This window comes from Scatophagus argus, chromosome 23 (assembly GCF_020382885.2).
Source record: "Scatophagus argus isolate fScaArg1 chromosome 23, fScaArg1.pri, whole genome shotgun sequence".
Lineage (NCBI taxonomy): Eukaryota > Metazoa > Chordata > Actinopteri > Scatophagidae > Scatophagus > Scatophagus argus.
This window is the reverse complement of record NC_058515.1, coordinates 14349985-14370440: the sequence shown is the minus strand read 5'-3', so window position 1 is coordinate 14370440 and position 20456 is coordinate 14349985. Positions and strand designations below refer to the sequence as shown.

General features: G+C 42.8%; 1 protein-coding gene and 2 long non-coding RNA genes across 14 annotated transcripts; 2 read left to right on the top strand and 1 right to left on the bottom strand.

Moving 5' to 3' along the window:
* Positions 1 to 209: 209 nt before the first annotated feature.
* LOC124054766 lies at positions 210 to 15717 on the top strand. Of its 9 annotated transcripts, none has more exons than XR_006842455.1 (12): positions 210 to 443; positions 1070 to 1151; positions 2433 to 2489; positions 2682 to 2812; positions 3132 to 3270; positions 8211 to 8366; positions 8636 to 8730; positions 8899 to 9051; positions 9240 to 9418; positions 10282 to 10556; positions 11221 to 11289; positions 15026 to 15161. It is a non-coding gene; the product is annotated as an uncharacterized LOC124054766 (long non-coding RNA). The 9 variants fall into 9 exon arrangements; XR_006842454.1 differs by lacking the exon at positions 15026 to 15161 and adding an exon at positions 15586 to 15717 and having other exon boundaries at positions 214 to 443; positions 8899 to 9110; positions 11224 to 11289; XR_006842453.1 differs by having other exon boundaries at positions 214 to 443; positions 8899 to 9110; positions 11224 to 11289.
* On the bottom strand, positions 1637 to 20180 carry LOC124054689. 4 transcript variants are annotated; one of them, XM_046380973.1, is made up of 33 exons: positions 18236 to 20180; positions 16924 to 16985; positions 16507 to 16545; positions 15979 to 16164; positions 15573 to 15895; positions 15011 to 15177; positions 14686 to 14817; positions 14322 to 14420; positions 14190 to 14227; positions 12981 to 13957; positions 12713 to 12835; positions 12596 to 12630; positions 11931 to 12083; positions 11386 to 11517; positions 10882 to 10920; positions 10636 to 10761; positions 10412 to 10532; positions 9982 to 10152; positions 9841 to 9875; positions 9520 to 9684; positions 9278 to 9412; positions 9124 to 9162; positions 8887 to 9027; positions 8617 to 8714; positions 7955 to 8432; positions 7799 to 7861; positions 4238 to 7528; positions 4002 to 4110; positions 3535 to 3654; positions 3056 to 3352; positions 2655 to 2771; positions 2427 to 2548; positions 1637 to 2340 (listed from the first exon to the last, which is right to left on the bottom strand). In XM_046380973.1, the coding sequence occupies exons 1-33, from the start codon at positions 20174 to 20176 to the stop codon at positions 2266 to 2268; spliced, it is 10149 nt and encodes a 3382-aa protein (XP_046236929.1). In that variant the 5' UTR covers positions 20177 to 20180; the 3' UTR covers positions 1637 to 2265. The 4 variants fall into 4 exon arrangements, with proteins under 4 accessions (XP_046236929.1, XP_046236930.1, XP_046236931.1 ...); XM_046380974.1 differs by having other exon boundaries at positions 14190 to 14224; XM_046380975.1 differs by lacking the exon at positions 14686 to 14817.
* Positions 15728 to 17593, top strand: LOC124054772. Its single transcript, XR_006842470.1, has 3 exons — positions 15728 to 15866; positions 16048 to 16194; positions 16324 to 17593. It is a non-coding gene; the product is annotated as an uncharacterized LOC124054772 (long non-coding RNA).
* Positions 20181 to 20456: the final 276 nt, after the last annotated feature.

The following is a 20456-nucleotide window of genomic DNA, read 5'->3' as shown; positions in this document are numbered from 1 at the left end:
CTTGTTGTTAGGTGTGGTTCTTGATCTGAATGATTGATAAATTTTGCTTTTATAATGCCTAAAAAATATTTTAGTATGAATGACTAGAGCGAAAACAAATTATATTATACTCGTAAAAACCAGTAAATTGATGTGACACCACATCCGGTAGGTTTTCAAATAAAAGGACCGTAATGCTCTTCTTTGAAATGCATCACTCTTAACAAATAGTTCTGTGTCAAAAAGGGCTGCAAGTATGTCTCCGTTAATTTCAGAACAGATTAATCTCAAAATCTTTACACATTATCGGGTCAATATCAGCTTGATGCGCTTAGATTGTGTTCAGACGTGCTTTTGCTCTGAAAACCGGAAGTATTTTTGTTTACTGCGCAACGGTGAGGACACCTGAGTGTTCCGTCTAAAGGTCCAAAGAGTTTGAGCATCACTTAACACACAGTTACCAGGTATGAAACACAAAACAACCAGTTTAACCACTTAAGCTCCCTTCAGTTAAACATTAGAAAGGTTTGTGAGTTTTTGAAGGTTTTTGTTGTTTTTTTTAATGTTTTATTTTACTTTCAAAGCTAATTAATTAACCAAGTGTGTCGCTGTTAACCCACGCAGTACGTCCGAACAAACGTTGCTAATTTTGGCTAACGTTGATGTGACGCAGCTAAATGTTTACTCCTGTCGTTAAACTTCCATGTTTTTAGTGATGTGTTTAGGTGTAAATGCTGCCCTTCTGATATTGTTTTACAAGGACAACTGCTGCTTTATTTTATTTGTATTGTTCACACGTTTGCCCCATTCTCTCTCAGATTTCATAGACTGCCATTTAACATAATACAGAAACGTCATGTTAAGACACTACATTGAAGAAACATTATAAGACAGATAATTTTTGGCATTTTTGGCAAGTGACAGTTAATCGAGTATCAAACTTGATGTCCGCTTTATAGCAATGATTAACTTAAGTCAGCAAAAAGCTTCTGCCTCACTGGTGGAATTAGCCATAATGGAAACTTCTTCCTGTTCTTGAGGAGGAAAGCTTTTGTCCTCTAATGCCTCCTCATCTTCCTCCACAGCACAGAACAGAACAGAACAGGTGTACTTCACAGCCCTCTGAAGCAAAGCCCAGCCTGCAGGAGACAGGTTCCTCCACAAGGACCAAGGTTGGTGTATGTGTTGTCAAAGAAAAAGTTTGACACTTCCTGTCCGCTTTCTCTGTTCCCGGTGAACATACATTAACATTCGTCTACTGTAATGTGGTCAGACCGTCATATTGAGCTTATACCGGGACCAGGGAAACTTATTTCATTCCACCTCATGTTCCTACATGTGTGAGATGACAATAAAGCTCCTTGAATCCTTGAATATTGATCTGAAATAGAGCAAATGAAGAGTTCTCCAGATATTTGCAGATTCCCTGCTTTTTAAGTTAGATTCTGACTGCTCAAACTCAAGTCTGATGCGGAGGAATGGTGCCCTCTTCCTGTTCTGAACCGTAAAGCAACCCAGCAGACTTCTTTTCAGATCTAAACTGTACATCACAAGCTTACGTTCATCAAACTTTAGCACAGATTTAAAACAGCCAGTGGTGCTAATTCTCCAGTCAGGCACCATTATTTTAATCACCTGAGGAGAAGAGGACATCCAATGAAGATGTGACAATATATTTTATTGAATTAGTCATACAAAACTCACTCGTGAAGGCAGATAGATACAAGCAGATCACAGAAGGGAAAATAAAAACATGACATTAAAGTGAAACTGAAATATGACATTTCTGTTTATGTTCTCATCACGTCACACAGATCAGCTTTCATCTCATCAGTGGAAACTGCTGTTAAATGCTTCATGTTCATCATGATTTATTTGCCAACTCTATTCACTATTCACACGTTATGTGTTTAGTTAGGACTAAACAAAGTGTCAAAATTACCGCTGAAATTATTCACTGATGAGTCAAAGGTCAGGTACCATCCTTTAAAGTTAAAAACTCATGTAACATGTAACTGTTTGTGACCTCCATTTTAAACTTGGCTCATATTTCCAAAACACAACAGATGTAGAACTAAAATATTTATTTAGTCTTACTGAAGACATCATTAATAAGAATAAAGGTGCCAGACAGCAGTTAGTTTATTTTCTAAGCTGCTATAATCAACATGGCTTGTTATGCACACTGATTTGTTAAATAAACTCATCTGTCAAGAAAAGCTGCAGACGTTCACTCGTCTTTTTGTTTTTTACATTTTAAATCAAAATCAGTAGATGAAGTCAGAATCAGTCGGAAAGGGAGCCTTGAGAGCTTTGTGTTGAACTTCTTGATGGTTTCTGTTCAAGCTTCTGATAATGTTTCTGAAAAAGAGCAGTGAGAGAACAAAAAAACAACGTGAGGCCAAGCGTGTGTTTTCATGTGTTTAATTCTGTGTGTGTGTGTGTACCTGCAGATTGTCATAGTGCCTCCGACTGCCACAGTGCAGCTCCTTGGCGTTGGTCTCGTCCAGGTAGAAAACACAGCACAGATTACAGAAATAACCTGATTTGGGGACCACGAAGTCCTGACCTGAAAGTGGAGACGGCGAAAGTGAAACAGGAGGGATAAAAAAGAGGGACAAAACATTTTGCACTTCCTGTTAGTCTGTGTGTGTGTGTGTGTGTGTGTTTCTCACCGAGGGGGTTGTTGGGTTTGAATGCAGGCAGTGTGAAGTCGGCGGCGACACAAGGAGACTGAGAACGAGATCGTTTTGCTTCAGGTCCGACGAGCTCCGCCCTCCGTTTACTCACCACTAAAGAAGAGAAGGATCATCAAAGCCCTGACAGTCACACAGTAAGATCTGATAAAAGTTGCTTCTTTCTATCTGAGCTGCAGTGCAAGTAAAGCAGAAAACTTTTCCAGCTTCTCAAATGTTCTCAAAATAACCATTTTGCAGCCCTAAATGTAAAAGAGGTTTTTGGAGCAGAAAGATGCCCTCTTGTTGGTCCACAGCACCAGCTCAGTGTGGATGAGGAATAAAATGTGTCTGTCTGTGTGGAACTGGTCTCAGTCCATCAATCTTTAAGCTCTCTCTACCTTTAATGTCCGCCCTGCTCCATCTTTCCTTCTCCTCCTCTCCCTGCTCCACGCCTCCTTCTGGTGTCTGGTTCAGAGGGTGCAGCTCCTGCCCAGCAGAGGCAGCACTGATGTCGGCTTGGCTCGCTGCGTCCACCTCTGTTTTCTGGACCTGCTGGCCGTCACTTGACAACGTAGACGGATGTCTGTCCAATGACAAAGAGGCGTCGACTGAAGTAGGCACAACGTCAGCTGGTTCCTTTTCTTCCTCTTTCTCATCTTTGGTGCTCACTTTTTTCCCTCTGGTAGATTTCCTCACTGGTTGAGAGAACAAATGCAAGGAAAACTGCAAATTAATACTCTTCGTTATTGTAAAGCAGTGAAGCTAATATTAATGTTTGTTAAAATTATATGCTTTTCATTTTTGAGTTTCTGGAGATTTGACTTCAGGTAAAGACATGATTGCATAACACATGTAGATGTTTGTGTGTGTTTGTTACCGGCAGTCTGTCTGGGTTTCTTCCTGGGTCGACCTCTTGTCCTGGGTGTTACCACTTCCTTTTCCTCCTCCTCTTCCGCCTCTCCCACCTCATCCACTGTCACAAAGTTCACAGTTTCCTCTAAAAACAGGACAAAAATGTGAAAAATATCAGTTTCCTGTAGCAATAATTTCACAGTATGAAGAAAATGTACCATACCACCAGGGAGGAAAGGCTCTTATTTTGGAGGGTATCAAGTGGACAGTACATTTTACTTTTCCTTGAAACAGCAGAAAAAGCTCAGATGAAACAGTGGCTGCATTCCCTTTAACTGAGGCGGGACTATGGACTCTCCCTGTCCAGGCTTAACAGGCTACTTAATGGAATGGAGCCGTTGTGAATATGATTTTTTTTACAGCTGTTTTTCCTGCCTTCACAAAACAAATTATTAATCGGTCTCTGCACTGTATACTGACAACAACACACACCTGTGTCTTCATCATGTTTGCGTTTGGCAGATCTTGATGTTTTCTCCGCTTGCTCCTCGTTCGGCTTCTCTTCTTCGTCACCGTCTGCTTCATCTAAAGTCACCAAAGTCTGAAAACAGACACAAAACTTCTTTAGTTTCACTGTTGCTCTGTTTGTTTGTGGTTTACAGCAAATGTACAGTAAAGTTTCTGGCTGTTTGCTTTGCTTTCTGTGGGAACACACGGTTAATCTTTACCTCTGGGTTGAAGGAGTCCACCGATTCGTCCTCCTGGCTGAGTGGATGGGTCTCCAGCATGCTTCGCTCAGCCTTTTCCTGTTCCTCTTCTTCTACAAACTCATCCAGAGTAACGAGTGTCTGCAGCTCTCCCTCCGTGATCTCCCCATCCCTCTCTTGACTCCCTGACTCGCTTTCCCCTTCGGCCACATCTGCTCCCACCTCATCCAGAGTCACCAGCTCCTTGGAGTCGACCTCTGCGTTCTCGTCATTTCCCCTCCCCCTCTCCCTGGTCCTCCTCATGCCTCCCCTTTCACCTCCTCCTCCTCTGCTGCTGCTCCGGCTCCTTCGCTCCTGCTCCCTCTCTTCTCTCTCCCTGCTCCTCCTCTCCTCCCTCCTCCTTGCTTCCCGCTCCTTGGCGAACTGCTTCTTTTTAGTGGCTTGCCTCTTCCTCAGCTCTTCCTCCTCAGCTGTGTCATCAGGGTATTCCTCCTCCTCCTCACTCACTTCGTCCAGGTCCACCAAAGTGCTTGTGTCGTTTTTCTCAGGTGACTTTTGTTCGTCTTCCTCTTGCGGTGTTGCAGTATCACTTGGGGACTTCGTCGTTGATTTGTCCCCTTTCTTAACGTCTGTTTTGGATGTACTCTTCTTATTTTTCGTACCAGACCCCTCAGCAGCAGAGGGATCATCATGCACCTCCTCTAAATCATCAGCTATCTCATAAGGACTCTTCTCCTTATCAATCGCTTTTTCAGATGCTTCCACAACTGTGGTTTCACATGTTGCTGTGTCTTCTTTTTCAGCGTCTGCTTTTGTAGGAGTTTCATTACTTTCTTCCTTCCCCCCTCTACCAGACTCCTCCAATGCTGTCAGCTCTTCTTCATCATCTTCCAGAGAATCCACAATTTGGTACATGGCCTCTTCCTCTTCCTCCTCCTCCTCCTCTTCATTTTTGGTTGATGTTGTAAGAGGCAAACTGCTCTTGGTTTGCTCCTCACTGTTAATGGAAATGTTCTCTTTTCTTGAACTCTCAGCCTGTCCTGTTGGGGGTTGACTGCAAATCATCTTGTCCTCCACTGAATCAAGAATCTTTAATGTTAAGCTGTCTTTTTTAGTTGTTTTTACCTCTTTTTTTGGTCTTCCCCTTTTTCGTTTTTGTACTGTAGTGTTAACAACTTTGTCCTCCACAGAGTCAAGCACTGCATAAGTAGTATTGTCCGCACTTACATCTCTCACAATGTCACACTTCTTCGTTGGTGTACTCTCTTTTGGAGGGCCTCTCTCCTCCATCTTTGGTGTTTTTTCCCTGTTTCGCTCCTGTGACTCCTGCCTCCTTCTCGTTGGCGTGTCCTCTTTTCTTGTTTTCTCATTCAAAGCATCTGTCTTACGTGTTCTTTCCCTTTTTCCTCTGGTGGATCTTGTTGTGACGACTCGTTCATCATCGGGAGTCTCGTCCTCCACAGAATCTAAAATCTCGTATGAAGCCTCTTCGCCCCCAACATGTTTTACAGAGTCTTCTCTGAGATTCAGAGTAGTTTTATCGTCCTTCTTTCCTCTTGCACTCCTCCTTCTACCAGACCTTTCTGTGGTGGCAGCATCCTGAACTGATTCGTCTTCAACAGAATCTACTATCTCATAGACCATTTCCTCACTGGCCTCTTTGATCTCTTTGTCTTTCTTTGTCCGGGTCTCATATTTTTTAGCCATCCTGTCTTGTTTCTTTGGTGATTTCTCCTTTTCTTCACTTTTGGATGTCCTAGAAGCGGGGCCACTCCTCTTTGATGGTCCATCATCTTTTCTAGCAGACATCTCCCTTTTCCTGGTCCTCTTTTCCTTGTTGTCAGTCTCTAATTCAGCCATTGGCTGATCCTCGAAAGAATCAATTACCTGATATGTGTCCTCCTCTTCCTCTATGGGCCCAGTGTGTGCCTCAGATATCTGGTCACCAGGAGTATTAACTATTTGGTTACCATCTTCTGTTGCCGTCTGATCATCAATTGAATCCAGTATCTCGAAGGTTTCTTGTTCAGTAACATCAGTCTCAGGGTCTTTGTTGTCTTGATGTTGAAGAGGTTGGTCTTCATTTTGGATACAGCCATCAGGTTTTTCCATATCTTTGGAGGGTTCTGTTGTAAGAACTTTGACTTGTAAATCATCTTTCTGATCTTTACCTCCTGCATCTTTAACTGCAGCTATATCATCAGATTTGTCGACTGGAACTGCTTTTTCCAAAGATGGCTGCTTTGCTGTGGAACCCTCATCTTGCAGCAGGTCACTGTCCTCTTGACTTGTAGCTTCCTGGTATTCAGTAATGCTGTCTAGCACTTGGAAAGAACCGTCCATTTCACTGAACTCTTCTGGATGGGTGTTGCCTTCATCGTCGACACTGTCCAAGACCTGATAGCTTTCCCCATGCACAGTGTGGTCTTCCTCGTGTCCAGGTCGCTGAGTTTCAGTGCTGCCATCTTGGTCCCCATCATCCATCTGTTCATCATCGAGTGAATCGAGGATGCGGTAGTTTTCATTACCATCCTCCTCCTCCTCTGCGTGTTTGTCAACATCATGTTCTTTCCGGTCCTCTCTGCTTTCCTTCCAGTCTTTGACTGTGCTTACATTAAAATCAACATCCAGATGCTGGGATTGGCTCAACTCTACCCCATGTCCCTGTGATGGAGGATGCATCTCTGAAGATGTTTCTATTTTTGTCTGTGACTCAACAGTTTTTGCAGCAATGTTCTCTGCTGACACTCTGTGGTCAGACTCTCTTACTGCACTCACTGTGTTGAGTGCTCCTTCTCTAAGCAGCCCAGGATGAGTCTCTGTTGATGCTTGGACAGCTGCTGCTGATGTTTTCTTTTCTCTTTCACATGCAGTAGAGGATGAATGGGTACTGCAACTTGATGATGCAGTATTTGATGCTTTGGATGGAGATTCTGTCTTGCTCAGTGTTTCAGTAGATAGTGAGGAAGAAGAGGAGGGTTTGTTAGGGGATTTGATCGGCTCAGATGATTTCTTTGGTGACAAGCTTGAGTTAGATGTGCCTTTAGTCGACTTGGATGAGGATGAAGAAGAGGATGAGCTCTTAGAAGTTTTTAAAGACCTCATCGATGTCTGTCTGCCAGGAGACGACACACCTGAGCTCCGCCTCTTACTTCTCGCTTGGGAGGAGGAAGAGGAGGAACTAACAGGCTCTCGGCTTGTGTCGTCATCGCCAACCTCATCAACAGTGACAAAGTCGTCGAAATTGAAATTCTGCTCCTCAATAAGGCAGGCGGATGAAGAAGCATCGTCATTTGTGAAATCATCCTGATCCTGGATGGAGAACCAAGAAAGGATCAGTAACTGAAACAATGAGTCAGCTTATTAATCAAGACTAAGTACACAATTAGATAAATTGTTGACCAACAATTTATGGCGTGTATTTGCTGAATGAATAAGAAGGGTGAAATAAGGTGGTGAGAACTGTCACGGAGGAAATCCTGCCATCAGGGCTGAAGGTCTCATTCCCTGCAGATGAAAGGTTAAAGAAAGGCACAAAGAAGGACAAGGATGTTTGTGAGAATAACAACCGCAGCTGTTTACCGTTCTTTGAGAAGTGTCTTCAGCTGGTACAGTTCTAGAGCTTGTGTTGCCTCTGCTGGGACTCTAAAGAAAACGGAAAAGAAAATCAGTCTTCCTGGATCAGTGACACGTAAAATAAATGAAACACATTTCAGATTCCTGACGCTTAGGCCTCACCGCTTTCTCCTCACTGTGGGACCTGCTCTGTTGGGTGAGTCTGTGCTGGCGAACGGCTGCTGTGATGACCCTGAAAATGTCCTCGTTGATCTGCAGAAGTCCTGAAACGTTTTCAGGCGTGGCTGAGGGGGCAGGGCTGAAACAAGCCGGGCTCGTCACTCCATCGCTGACTACAGAGGTGGACGTCACATCAGCAGCAGAGATCGAACTTGTTGCTGACGCCTCTCCCTCGTTTGCTTTCTCTACATCTTCACAGGCAGCGGCACCTGGTCCTGCTGTGCTGGACTGAGACGGGGTGGACCCACCAGGGCCACTGGTTTGCACAGCAGGCTGTGACCTATCATCTGAAGGTTCAGACGGAGGAGGCCGGCTCCGATGTGACACTGCCGGAGGCTGAGCTTTAACTGTGAAGGTGGGCGGGTCCAACTTTATTGTGATCTCGCCATCATCTTGCAGTCGCTGTTTAAAACTCTTCAGGCTAAACAGAAAAAGAGTGTCAGTTGCAAATGACAAAATGGCTGAATGCAGCACTCTGTTACAGAAATAAAAGACAGTTTTCAAGTTCTCATTCAGCGTCTCTGAGATGAGAGTTTAGTCATCTTTTGGTTTATGTCTCTATAATCTCTCTTATCATGTAAAACTTTTAAAGGACACATGCATACCAGTGTATGTGTCTTTTAGTGGAACCTGGAAAGAAACTGGAGTTGTATTTCTTCAACACCTGTGTCACACCGCTGGAGTCGGCCATTTCAAAACATATCTGAGGTGGAGCGACGGTGAGAGAGAGAGATGAAGAAAGTGACAAACAGAGAGGGAAGTTATAGGACACTCACGTTAAATGACTGTACTCAAAAATATGACAGAAAGTCCAGACACAGCTGCATTTATCATGGTTTTTTAAATCACGTCCTAATGCGTTTTCATTCTTATACCCTGTTGCCTAGGGGCAGGATGCCGACAAAAGTCGCGATGGACGCCACCTCCTGCATGACCATCTTCACCACTTTCATGGACACCTTGGAAACATCCACACACAGCAGTCTGTCCTCCAGAGACTCTGGCTCTAGAACTCCCTGAAGACCAAGAAATAGCTGGTGGTAAGGAGCAGTGACCCAAAGGGAGCTGAATTTCACTTGACAAAAGATTTACAGAAATGGTTAGTGACTTACAGTGTTGCTCCACTCCATCATAGTTTTGTACATCAGCTCCTGGAAAAATAGAATAAACTGTTAATAAAATGATAACAGAAAGTTGATTTCTCTATCCCATCCTCATCCTGTCACAGCCCAGGTGTCCTCTGGAGTTTTTCTTCAGTGTCCATACCTCGCTGTATTCAGGATTCATCTGTTGTAAGACAAAGTGGACGCTGAGTTTGCACCCCCTGACAGAAACCGGATTTGCGATGTGATCTCGGACAAAATCGCAGCATGAAGTCCAGTCAGCGAAAAACACGAAGGCCTGGAGGTGAACAAAACAAATACAAACAGCACAGTTCCAGTTAATTAATGAGACTGTAAATACAAAAATGTTTGTACCTGCAACAGTCTGCAGCTTCTACTCCTTACCCTCCGCTGCAGCGCTAAGACCATGACATTGTAGTACAGGAAGCGAAGGTTCTGCTTGGGGAAGTACCTCCAGACCAGCCGGGCCACATCCCCATGTGTGTAGTTCCCATTTGGCAAACCGGTCAACATGACTGTGGAGTACATGGAAGCACGACCACTGGCCTCCTAGGAAACACAAGATTCAAAACCTGAAGCCTAATTTATGGTACACCACTGAAGTTGAGGTAGACTTGAGTCCCAGAGTAGATTAAGATGAGATCATGAGATGAGATTTTAGACCTGAATTTAGTCTGAAATTAAAGTATACAGAAATGAGCTTACCTCAATGTTGTCCTTTCCTTGGACTGTCAGATAATCTTAAAGTTAAAAATGAACACAGGCAAAAGGTCACCCCACTGAAGAACTTAACGTGGTAAACCTGGCAGTATCAAACTGCTAATGCAAGAAAACTGTCTCCCTTACCTGGTATAATGAACCATGGAGATTTGGTAGGAAACAGGAAGGGATGACTTCTCATTGGGATCCAAAATGATGGAACGCTGCCCTGTGGAACACCAAATTTGATTGGCAGGACGGTTGCCCTGGCAACAACATCCTTGCTCTCTGGCAGAGTGTTCTCAGGAAGTCTTGGTGCTGCACAAATGAGAAGTGGCACAGTAGTTGTGTTTTTTTAATCTTTATACTTTTATTCTGTATTAACTATTAACTTGTCGTATTATTCATGTTGTTATTAAAATTATAATTAAGATCTTTATTCCAAAGTTCATCAGATGCATGCAGATCCAGAGTGTTTCTCCAGTTCCCAAGGAAAATAAACGCAGCATCTCCAACGCATCCTCCAGTACCATTTGGCATGCAGTCTTTTTAGTTACTCCCTACAACAGAGACTTACGCAGTGTTGAGCCGAACGGCGCCTTCAGCCTGTGGACCTCGTATCTGGGGACGTGTTTCAGGAGACTGTACCAGACCCCGAGCCGATCAGCATCATAAACAGACTTAAACTCGATGAACACCTGAAACACAACATGCAAACGCAGGTAAGACTAACAGAAATTCTTTTTTTGAACAGCTGTACAAGGTGCTGGTTTATATACTGTATACTGTATTATATACTACCTTATTGAGGAGCGGCAGGTAATTCTTGACAAAGCCGATTCTTTTTAAAGTTTCCCGGAGGTCTTTGGCCTCTCGAGCTGAAATGTTCTTGATCAAGATTGTTTTTGTTCCATCATCAGGCACAGGCTGTAGGAAGCGAGTATCCAAACCAAAAAGTTAACAAGTTTTATCTTGTCAGATGGATTACATTTACCTAAAAAGTTTAAAGGAATTCACAAATGATGTGGATGTGGATGTGCTACTTACAGAGTTCATCAGCTTCATCAGAAATTTGTAAAATCTGATCTAAAACAGAAACATCAGCATTAAAATATGAATTTACTTTTCCACAATACACTTAGTATAGTACACTTAGACTTAGTGCATCTTTGTGAACATGTCTTTATAAATCGAGTGAGCCTGTGCTATTTTCCACATTAAAAAAAACTGAATTAATTAAATTAAATTGGGACAAAACCTGATAATTAAGAATTGGTCTCACATTACAAAAATCTTGCAGAGCAAACACTTGATATCTTGACTGTTTTCTGTTGTTTTAAAATGTTCACTCCAGTTTTCCCTAACTCGTCTTTATTTTATCATCAGCAGAGGACCTCGATGGCCTTTACCACAGAGATCAGCGTCTTCTTAACTTGGAGGAGGCATACAGTCCAGGTGAGAAACTGCTCCTTTTAATACTAAGCCTATTCTTGAACATACTGAATTCCTCTAAAAATCCATCAGTAAAAACTGTGTCAGGTATCTCCTTACCGGACTCAGTTTGATGTCCCAGGCAAGTACACGGAAACAGATTCTTGACCCTTTGAAAAAGATGCCTTCCTTTGCATTGTTTTTTGTGTAGAGGTTGTACACAGCCTCCATGGTCGGCATCTGGACAAAAGCCTGAGAGGGAGAGTCTTCGTTTTTAAAACTTTTTCCATTTAACTTCTTTCAGTGTGGTTAACATTTCATACAGCAATCAACACTGTATACTGCTTGATATTTCCAATAGAGAACAACTGAGAAGATTATCAAAATAGTTGGCAGCTAATTTTCTTTTAATCGACTAATCAGTTAATCATCTTATACTTCAACAAACTGCAAATTTATTGAGTTGAAAATTATCTTTTAACTTGACAAACATCACATGTGTCATTCATCACATTCATCCAAAAAATATCCGTCTCATACCACAGACTACTGTAAAGTAAAGTCCCATGGTGGTCCACCTGAAGGGGAGGGACTTCATCTCCCTACTGTCCACCACAGCAGAACATAACATTAATAAACCAATGCAGTGCAAACCTGGTACCTACCACTTGCACCTGAGGAACAACATAGATGTTCTCACTGATATACTGAAACCCAAATGGAATGAGCAATTGGGCAATGTCGTCCTCTGTGTAGCAGCCGTCGTCATACGTTGGCAGTCTGGTTATGAGCACCAGCTTCCTGTCAAGCCTAAAGAACTGGAAAAGGAGAATAAGGAGGGACAGTAATGGTTTAAGTTTGTCATTAATGACTGAGACAAGATTTTACGATCAACATACTTGTATAAACAGCTGTTAATCAGGGAAATGTTAGCTATTACAAGGTTTCTGCAGTTTAAGTCAGACTTGCCATGTAGAAAGTAATTTAGTATTGAAAGTAATTACTCTTATTCTGGCCAAATTAGAAAAGCATGACAGAAAACCAGCAGGTATGAAATGATGTATGATTATTTATTATATCACTTCTTGTTTTAGTACTTTCCTGCAGTAAATAAAAATAATTTCTAATTAGAATTGATTAAACTGAAAGTATTTGAGACTTGGAAGTATCTGAGATGCCCTTTTTCACAATATTATTTAATTCATTTCAATTTTTTATGTTCCATAAGCATTTATTAAGTACAGTAAGTATTTCTACATGTATTTGTGAGTCATCTGAGGAAAAATGGAAGAAGTGCCATACTTTATGCAAATGATTTGAGGATACTTACTTTTGCTGACTTACAGGTTTTTGACTTTAGGCACACTGCGAAAAAAAAAGAGAGACGCTAAAATCACATGCAGACGTTTATGACAGACAATCATAGTGTCTTCCTTGCATTTATTACCTATTTTTTTCAGAGACAGGTGTTTTTCTACCATCTCTCCAATAGTCAGATCGGTAACTGCAGTTGAACTTGGCTTGGATGCTGCCGGTTGCTGCTCACTCGCTGCTGCAGCTGTCTGCTCAGCTGTGATGGATGCACAATGTTATTCATTCTTTCATTTTACAGAATTCATTGCTTTTCAGTTCAAATTAAATTATATTTTAAAGTGTGGTCATCAAAAAAAAAAATCTATTCTCAGTCCAGGTTCAGTACACGGTCTTCAACGTACCTTTCTGTATTTTTATTGTTTCCACTGGACTTGAAGTTTCAGTTGTACTGGTTAGGACTTGACTCTCACTGGGCTTGTCTGCAGAAGTTTCTGGTATGGTTTCCTCAGTTGTCGGTTTCTCTCCTTTCCCGTCAGCACAACTTTCAACTTCCATGGGCTCTGTGGCTTCAACTCCTGTTTCCCCAAACTGCATTGGCTCAGCGTCTCCAGCCTCTTTGGCTTTGTCAAGTTTTGCTTGATGCTTTAGTTCACAAACTGGCACGTTTGCGGGTTCAACAACCTCGCCTTTGTCTTTCAGCATAACCGCAGCCTTTTCAACCTTGGTTTCAGATTCTTCAGGCTTGGATTTTTTTAAATCAGGCTGATTTTCTGAAGTTGCAGGTTTGGAAGGCATGCTCACAGCCTTTGCAGCTGTTTCTTCGGCCACTTCTTGTGTCCCATCTCCTGCTGCAGCCAAATTGTCTGCTGGAGTTTTGGGTTTCTGTGTAGCTGAAGCGGTTTGTGCTTTGGAAGCCAAGACTTTTGCATCAGTGATAATCTCCTTGTCTTTTGTTGGTTCATTCACCATCCTGTTTGTAGCTTTATCAGCCTCCGCTGTCTCCACAGAGTCTTTAACACTGCCTTCAGAATTTTCAGATGTAGGTTTTTGTTTGGGTTGAACAGTGTCAGGTTGGTTTTCTGGAGCCGTGGATCCTGAGGAAGTTTCTTTCTTTATCAAGGCCTTTTTCACAGCTCCCTTCACAGGCAACTTTCCTGCTTTTCCTGTTTTAGTTGCATGCTTTGTTGAGATGTTTTTCACTTTGGAAACCAAGACTTTTGTTTTAGTGACACCCGCCAAGCTTTTAGCTGAGCCTTTAACTGTGATTTTTTGAGTGGTAGGTTTGTCTGTTGAAGCTGCTTTGGCTCCAGGGGGTACAGAGCCTTTGACTGCAGGCTTGACAAGAACTTTTTTAGTGGTCGTGGTGGTTGTGGATTCACTGGGAACAAAGAGAGTCACAAAGAGAGAGAAACATGGAAAGTCAGTGTGACTTGAATGATGTTATACGTGATTCACTATGAGGTAGTACTGCAGTACTGTCCTGGAATGACTTCTATTCCATGTTTCTTTTCAGAATATTCAGCAACTTAATATTTACAGTAATATATTAACAAAAAGAAAATCCTCATTGAATCATAGTTAAAAAGAGGTGTGTGTGGAACATATCTTACTTCTGAGGAGGCTTCATTTGCTCATTAGGAACAGTCTTCTGTAAACAAAGTGACATTTGTTATTTTAAATGAAATGACAGCAGACAATATATTTACCAGAGATGGAGAAAGAAAAAACAGAAAGTGTAATACCGTTTCTTTGGCAACAATGACTTCGACTCCTTTCACATCTAAGGTCTTTAGGCTCTTCAGTTTCTGAGCATCTTCCTCTGACTCGAAACGCACGATTGCCTACATGTGCACACACATACACACACACACCATTGAATAATCAAGTCATTCCTTCAACCATTTTAACAAAAATGCCAAAAGCCAGTGGTTTCAGCTTCTCAGGTGGTTTTTCTCAAGTCTTTTACCATAGCAAAGTGAATGTCTCAAGTAGAGAACAACGTTCTTAAGTAATGGTCACATCACATTATGAACAAGCAAAGCATTAGGCAAATATAGGCCTGGGCAGCATCAGCATGTACTAATTCTTCACTGTCTGTATACATACCTCCAGTCTAGACCGATACAGTACAACCGATTTGACTTTTCCAAATTGCTCTACAGCAGAAATCACATCTTTGTGAGAGAGATTATTATAAATCTGTTGTAGTGTCACCGAGACAGGTGAAGATTCACCAGACTGAACAGAGAGAGAGAGAGAGAGAGAAACCCAAAGTTAAACCAAGTGTAGTGCTGGTTGTGAACGAGATGATTCAAACTGGTTGTTTTTTTAAAAAGAATGCATACATGTCCAATCAAACCTTAATGTCATCTGTCCTCCTAGGCAGCAGGATTTTTTGTTTTGTATGCAAAAATAAATTACACACACTTGCCTTGGTTTTCTGCAGGCTGGGCTTTGCTTTAGAGGGCCCTGAAGTCAAGTCCTTCTTTGGTGTAGAAGAGGAGGATGACTTCATCTTGGCAAGCTCAGCCAGTAAGGCAGGAGCCAGAGTTTTAACCACAGCCTCCAGGTCAGACTGTTTTGACAGATCATGGACAGCTAGAAGGACAAAGACAAAAAGAGCATCAGACAAACCTGCAGGGTTTTGGTGGTCACAAAGTCTTACACAGAGCCTCTGTTATTATTAGGTGAAGAAAATCAAAGCTAATCATCACATGATCATGAGGTGGTCTCAGCTTCCTTGCTTGTTATTTCGTAAGCTGTTAGCATCGTTTCTCTGGGAAGTATTTTCTGCTTGTCTCAACCACTGGAAACCCTCAAAAGCAAGAAAGGCAATAAACACATTTCCTAAAATAGCAAAATATTCCCTGAGTATTATACATAAAACTACAATAAAAAAAGTTACTTTGTTTCTGCGGCATGCAACTGTAAACATAGCTCTACAGATATGATCAGTAACAAGACGTTAAACATGTTAAGGGATTCTCTCTAACCTGATGTTTCCAGTAGTTTCTTGGCCAGTCTCTCTGCACCGCTTGGCTTCTTTCGTTGAGGGGATGACTCTTCTGTGGACGATCGTCTCTCACGGCTCCTCCTTGGTGATGATCGTCTCTCACGGCTCCTCCTTGGTGATGATCGTCTCTCGCGACTCCTCTTTGGCGATGGTCGTCTCTCATGGCTCCTACTCGACGATGACTGTTTCTCGTCTCTCCTCCTTGGTGAAGATCGTCTCTCTGGACTTCTTGATCGTGACCGATAGCGAGAAGAGGTCGGGTAGTCGTTCCATGGTGAGTAAGAACGAGACCGGGACCGGGACCTGGTGAAAGTATGGATCAAGTTATTTTATAACGCAATTAATCTATTTGAACTGAAAGCAACTGAAATTTATGAGTGACAGACCTGCGAGTGTATCTGGAACTATATGGAGATGCTGATCGGCTTCTGCGTTTCTCCCGTCTACTTTCTGAGCCATGTTGGCGACGGGGACTGTGCGATCGGGAGCGGGAGCGACTTCCATGCCTTGTTCTCTGGCGATGACGGTGGGAAGTCTTTGCAGTGGTTGAGGCTGAGGACTTAACTGTTTCTCTGAAGAGAACAATGGATGAAAAAAGCACAGTACGTAAAGATTTTTTTTCCCTTTATTTGTTGCCCCAGACCAACTTTAGAATCAGTTGGCATTTGATGGCAAGTCTGACAGGGGAGTCGTGACACTTGATTAACTACCGAAATAATCATTCTCAACAGGGGCGGTAGTGCAACAACATTGAAGACGTAGCCATCTTGTATGGAACTGTCAGCGGACATAACCGAAGCTTGATCTCCACAGAGTGAGTATGAAAGTGGCAGGTTCTGGCTGCGTTACAAAATGTGAGTCAACATGTAAGATCAATAAAACTGAACAGTGTCTGCCCATCTTAAGAAATTTACCTGGCCTCAAGTGTTATCTCACCATCCCACTCTGGGTATCTGTGGGGGAAAAAGAATTCAAACTATTAAAAGAGCAAAGAGGCCACATTAATGACAAAAAAGCTAAAGATTCCTGTCTTGAGGTAGATGGTCGTAATCTGCAGAACAGAATGACAAAACAGCTTTTAGGTGCTTTAAGGACCTTAGCAATGAGCTTTGTGGGTTGTCTCACCAAGCTGAGAGCAGACACAAAAAGCACAAGAACAATCCTGAGGAAGAGCTTAGAGAATTACAATCTTTTTTTTTTTCCCCTGGCCAGTGTTTCCTCCACAGTATTTTGGCACAACACTGCAGGGTTTCCTCCAAATATATTCAGAAAATAACTCAAATTAACAAGACCTTTATAAGGCAAACAATAAAAGGAAAAAAAGGACTGACCGTGTTCGCAGGAGTTTGCATTTCTCAAGGTGAATGCTGGTGTTCTGGTGGGAGATCCAGTCCTAGTAGTCAGAACAAGAGTATTTAGACAGACCTCATTATCATCAAAACTGCTATCAGATTCAACATCTCAACTGGTTTTATAGCATTCGACAACACATATTTTTTATTTTTTTAAAATCAAAAGTAGGCTTTAGCCCAGATGAAGAGCAGACAGCATTAACAAACAGCAAATAAAAAGCTGTGTTTAAATCATGACTTTGTCAATTGTGAAAACATGTCTCATATCTTTAAAATTATTTAAAGACATAAAACTTTACCCATTCTTCCCTTAACAGTCAGGATGAGTTCAAGGGCAATAAGTCTTGGAAATTTAACAAACACAGGAGTGCCATTAGCAAACAACCAAAACACACAACTTCTTGTTGATTATCCGACATTTGGTTCTTCAGTTTCTTCAAGTTTGGTGAAGGTCATCTCAGCAGAGGACAAAAACACGACCGGACAAATGGAGTTGAGGCAGGAGGACGTGGAAAACTGGAGCTGGCGCCTTTTTGTAATTAACCAAAGTGTCAAATTCAGGATTCCGCAAGGAAGAAAATAATCACAACAGGTGGTCAAGGGAAACCGCTGATTGTGTGGTTCACGAAGTAAGATGATTGCGGCTGGCTTAAGGTTCATAGTATTTGTAAAATTAATTGGAATTCCTTTTTTATGACACAAAAACACTTATACACAAAAAAGGAGTTTGGGTCCATAATAAAGTTCAAAAACTGGGATGTGTATTGTAAAATATTACATTAATAAAGTAACAAAATAAAAAACAAGCAATTATAAATTCACAAACAAATTCAAACTGAATATACACTGTGGGACAAAAGCCAAAAAACTGAGACAAAAAGAAAATGGCCACGTTCCATCATTCTCTGCTGTGCGAGTTCTTCAGCGCTTTGCTTCCATCAGAACAGCTTCAGAAGTTGGATGCATTTCAGCATTTTATATCAAATAAAACAGTGACCTGGGCCTGTAGACAATGACGTTCTAAGCAATTCTGATGTCAGTCAGTTCACATGTAAATCAATTATGGACAACATTAACCACTTCTTACTAGCATTTCATAGTATGTACCGATTTATGTAAAATAACATAAAGCCATGAAACAGAGATATCAATAAAGTATGCCTTGTCCTCCATCTTCCATTTTTTTGAAATAATTAAAACAATTAAATAGAACTGTAATTTACAATTTAGTAAAATTGAAATAACACAGTTTCTTAAAGGGAAAGAAAACAGACTGCAATCTTGCACTCACCTTCATATGAGTACATTCTTTGTTACACAGAGAACAGGTATGTGGAAAGATTCTTGGGGAGGCCGCTGCATAGTCATGCATCATGGCCGGTGTGGGCAGACCCTTAGAGGGCGCCACCTTTTCAGGAGGCGGCTTGCTGGAAGTCCCCAGGGTCATCTGATTTAAGTTCATCAGGGCCGGGAGAAGCGGAGGCACAGCTGGAGGAAAAATCATGGGACGAGGGACAAACATCGAACGTGACAGCACCCGGGAGGCGTCGATGATGTTGGGGATAAGAGGAGCAGAGGGAACTGGGGTCGCAGAAGAATAAACAGGAGGCCACATCGATTGTCCCATCTGCTGTGTCGGTTGCTTCTGTGTCTGCAGCTGCATCTGCTGCTTCAGTTGTCGCTCCATAGGCTGCTTCTGCTGGATCTGCTGCGTTTTCATCTGCTCAGTAACTGTTGACGCTTGACCTTGAGTTTTACTCTGACCCTTAGCGCCATTGTTTTTTTTACTGTCAATGAGCACAAGGCCGGGTCGGCTGGGATGCACTCCACGCACCAGAGTGCAGGACGGTTGGCTTTTCGACGTGGACTGGCTATCTGCCTGTGGTTCTTTCAAAGTTACAGGTTTGGACGGTTCCGACTTGAGACCTCTGATGTCTGTGTCTTTCTTCGGCACAGAGAAAGAGCTGAGGATTGTTTGGGAGGTCTGCTGTGATTGAGCCTGCAATTGTTTGGTCTGGTCGTGGCTTGGGGGACCCACAGGGTTCAGTACTGACCTGTACGAAGAGCTCAGACCGGTAACAGAACTTGCCTGCTCGCGTGAAGAACCCAAGACACCGCTTTTTAACTCTGTTGTATGTTTTTGCAGCGGTTCTTGACTGTGTCTGCTACTATCATAAGTGTCCATGATCGACATACTTCCACCGCCAGCACTGTTGACCTCATCCCCGATCACTCCGGTATATTTCCCAGTATGGCCGTAGTCAATCACTTTACTTGGCTGGAGAACAGCTGATGATATTTTTTCCTGGCGCATTCCTGCCCCTCCAGAAGTACTGAAACCGTGACTGTCCATTCCACTCACACTTCTGGTGGGTTGGGGTTCAGGGTAGGGTTTTGACTGACTTGCAGGTGCAGTTCTCTTGGCCTTCTGAATGCGGATTTGCCGCAAGATGAACGGCAGGTTAGCAGGAGTAATCTGGTCTTCAGGATAGGAGATGAGATGTTCCAAGTCCTCTTTCTCAAGTCCAAAATGCATAAGGATGTTAGCAGCTGATTGAGAGGTGTACTTAGGTCGACTGGAGTCTGCAGGAGCTGCAGGTTTGTCTGGCGCTGGATAGTCGCAATCATCTAACCCTGGAATGGACTGAATTTCAGGTTCTCTTTCACTGGGGGCATTAAACCTACCGTCACTATCGCTTGCATATTTAGACGAAGCAGATGATGAATAAAACTGAGAGTCGTCAGCAGTGGACCTATTGCGGTTCAGCGACCAATCCAAGGAGTTACTGCCACCTTCAACTTCCGAGTGTCTATGTCCCATAGAGGCAGAACTTGAGGACATTGGATAGGAGCCAGTTCCTGTTCCTGAAGAGCGAAACTCATCCCTTTGTGTGCTGGTAAAACGAGAGCCCTTGTCTATGGGTTGATGCATCTGTTTTCCAAGAAAGCTCACCCCCTCTCTGGCTCTGCTAATATGCAATTCTACAGACCTTTCTATATCCTCATCCACTGTGGCCCTACTATGTTCAGGCCTGTAGTTCAGTGACTGGGACATCAGTGATGGTAACATTCCCTTTGAGTTGTCAGGAATCACAGAGGAGCTAGACCCAGGTCCAAGACGAGAAGCTGCCCTCCGAGGGTCCCTTTCTGCTTGAGAACTGGAGAATCCATATTGCCCCTGCGTAGAACTTTGGTTCCCAGAGGCATAGGGGTTGTACCGGGGATGGGACATGGTGTTTCCAGAAGTTTAAGGAGATTAATGGCAGCAGCAGTAGGGGAGAGGGGCGGTGCAGGAATGTCTCGAGCAGATGAGTTGTAGTTGGCTGTAAAGACTACAATTCGGCTTCCAACAGGGAGTGTCCCCAAGCTGGGCTTTCAGTTGAGCCAGCCGTAAGGAGGCAGCCTGCTGGCCAATCCGGAGCAAGCTCCCTGAAAACAGGGTAAAAGGCACAATGCTCTGATGGTGAAGAAGAGCTGAAATGTAAAAAAATCAAAAACACAACGAAATAATG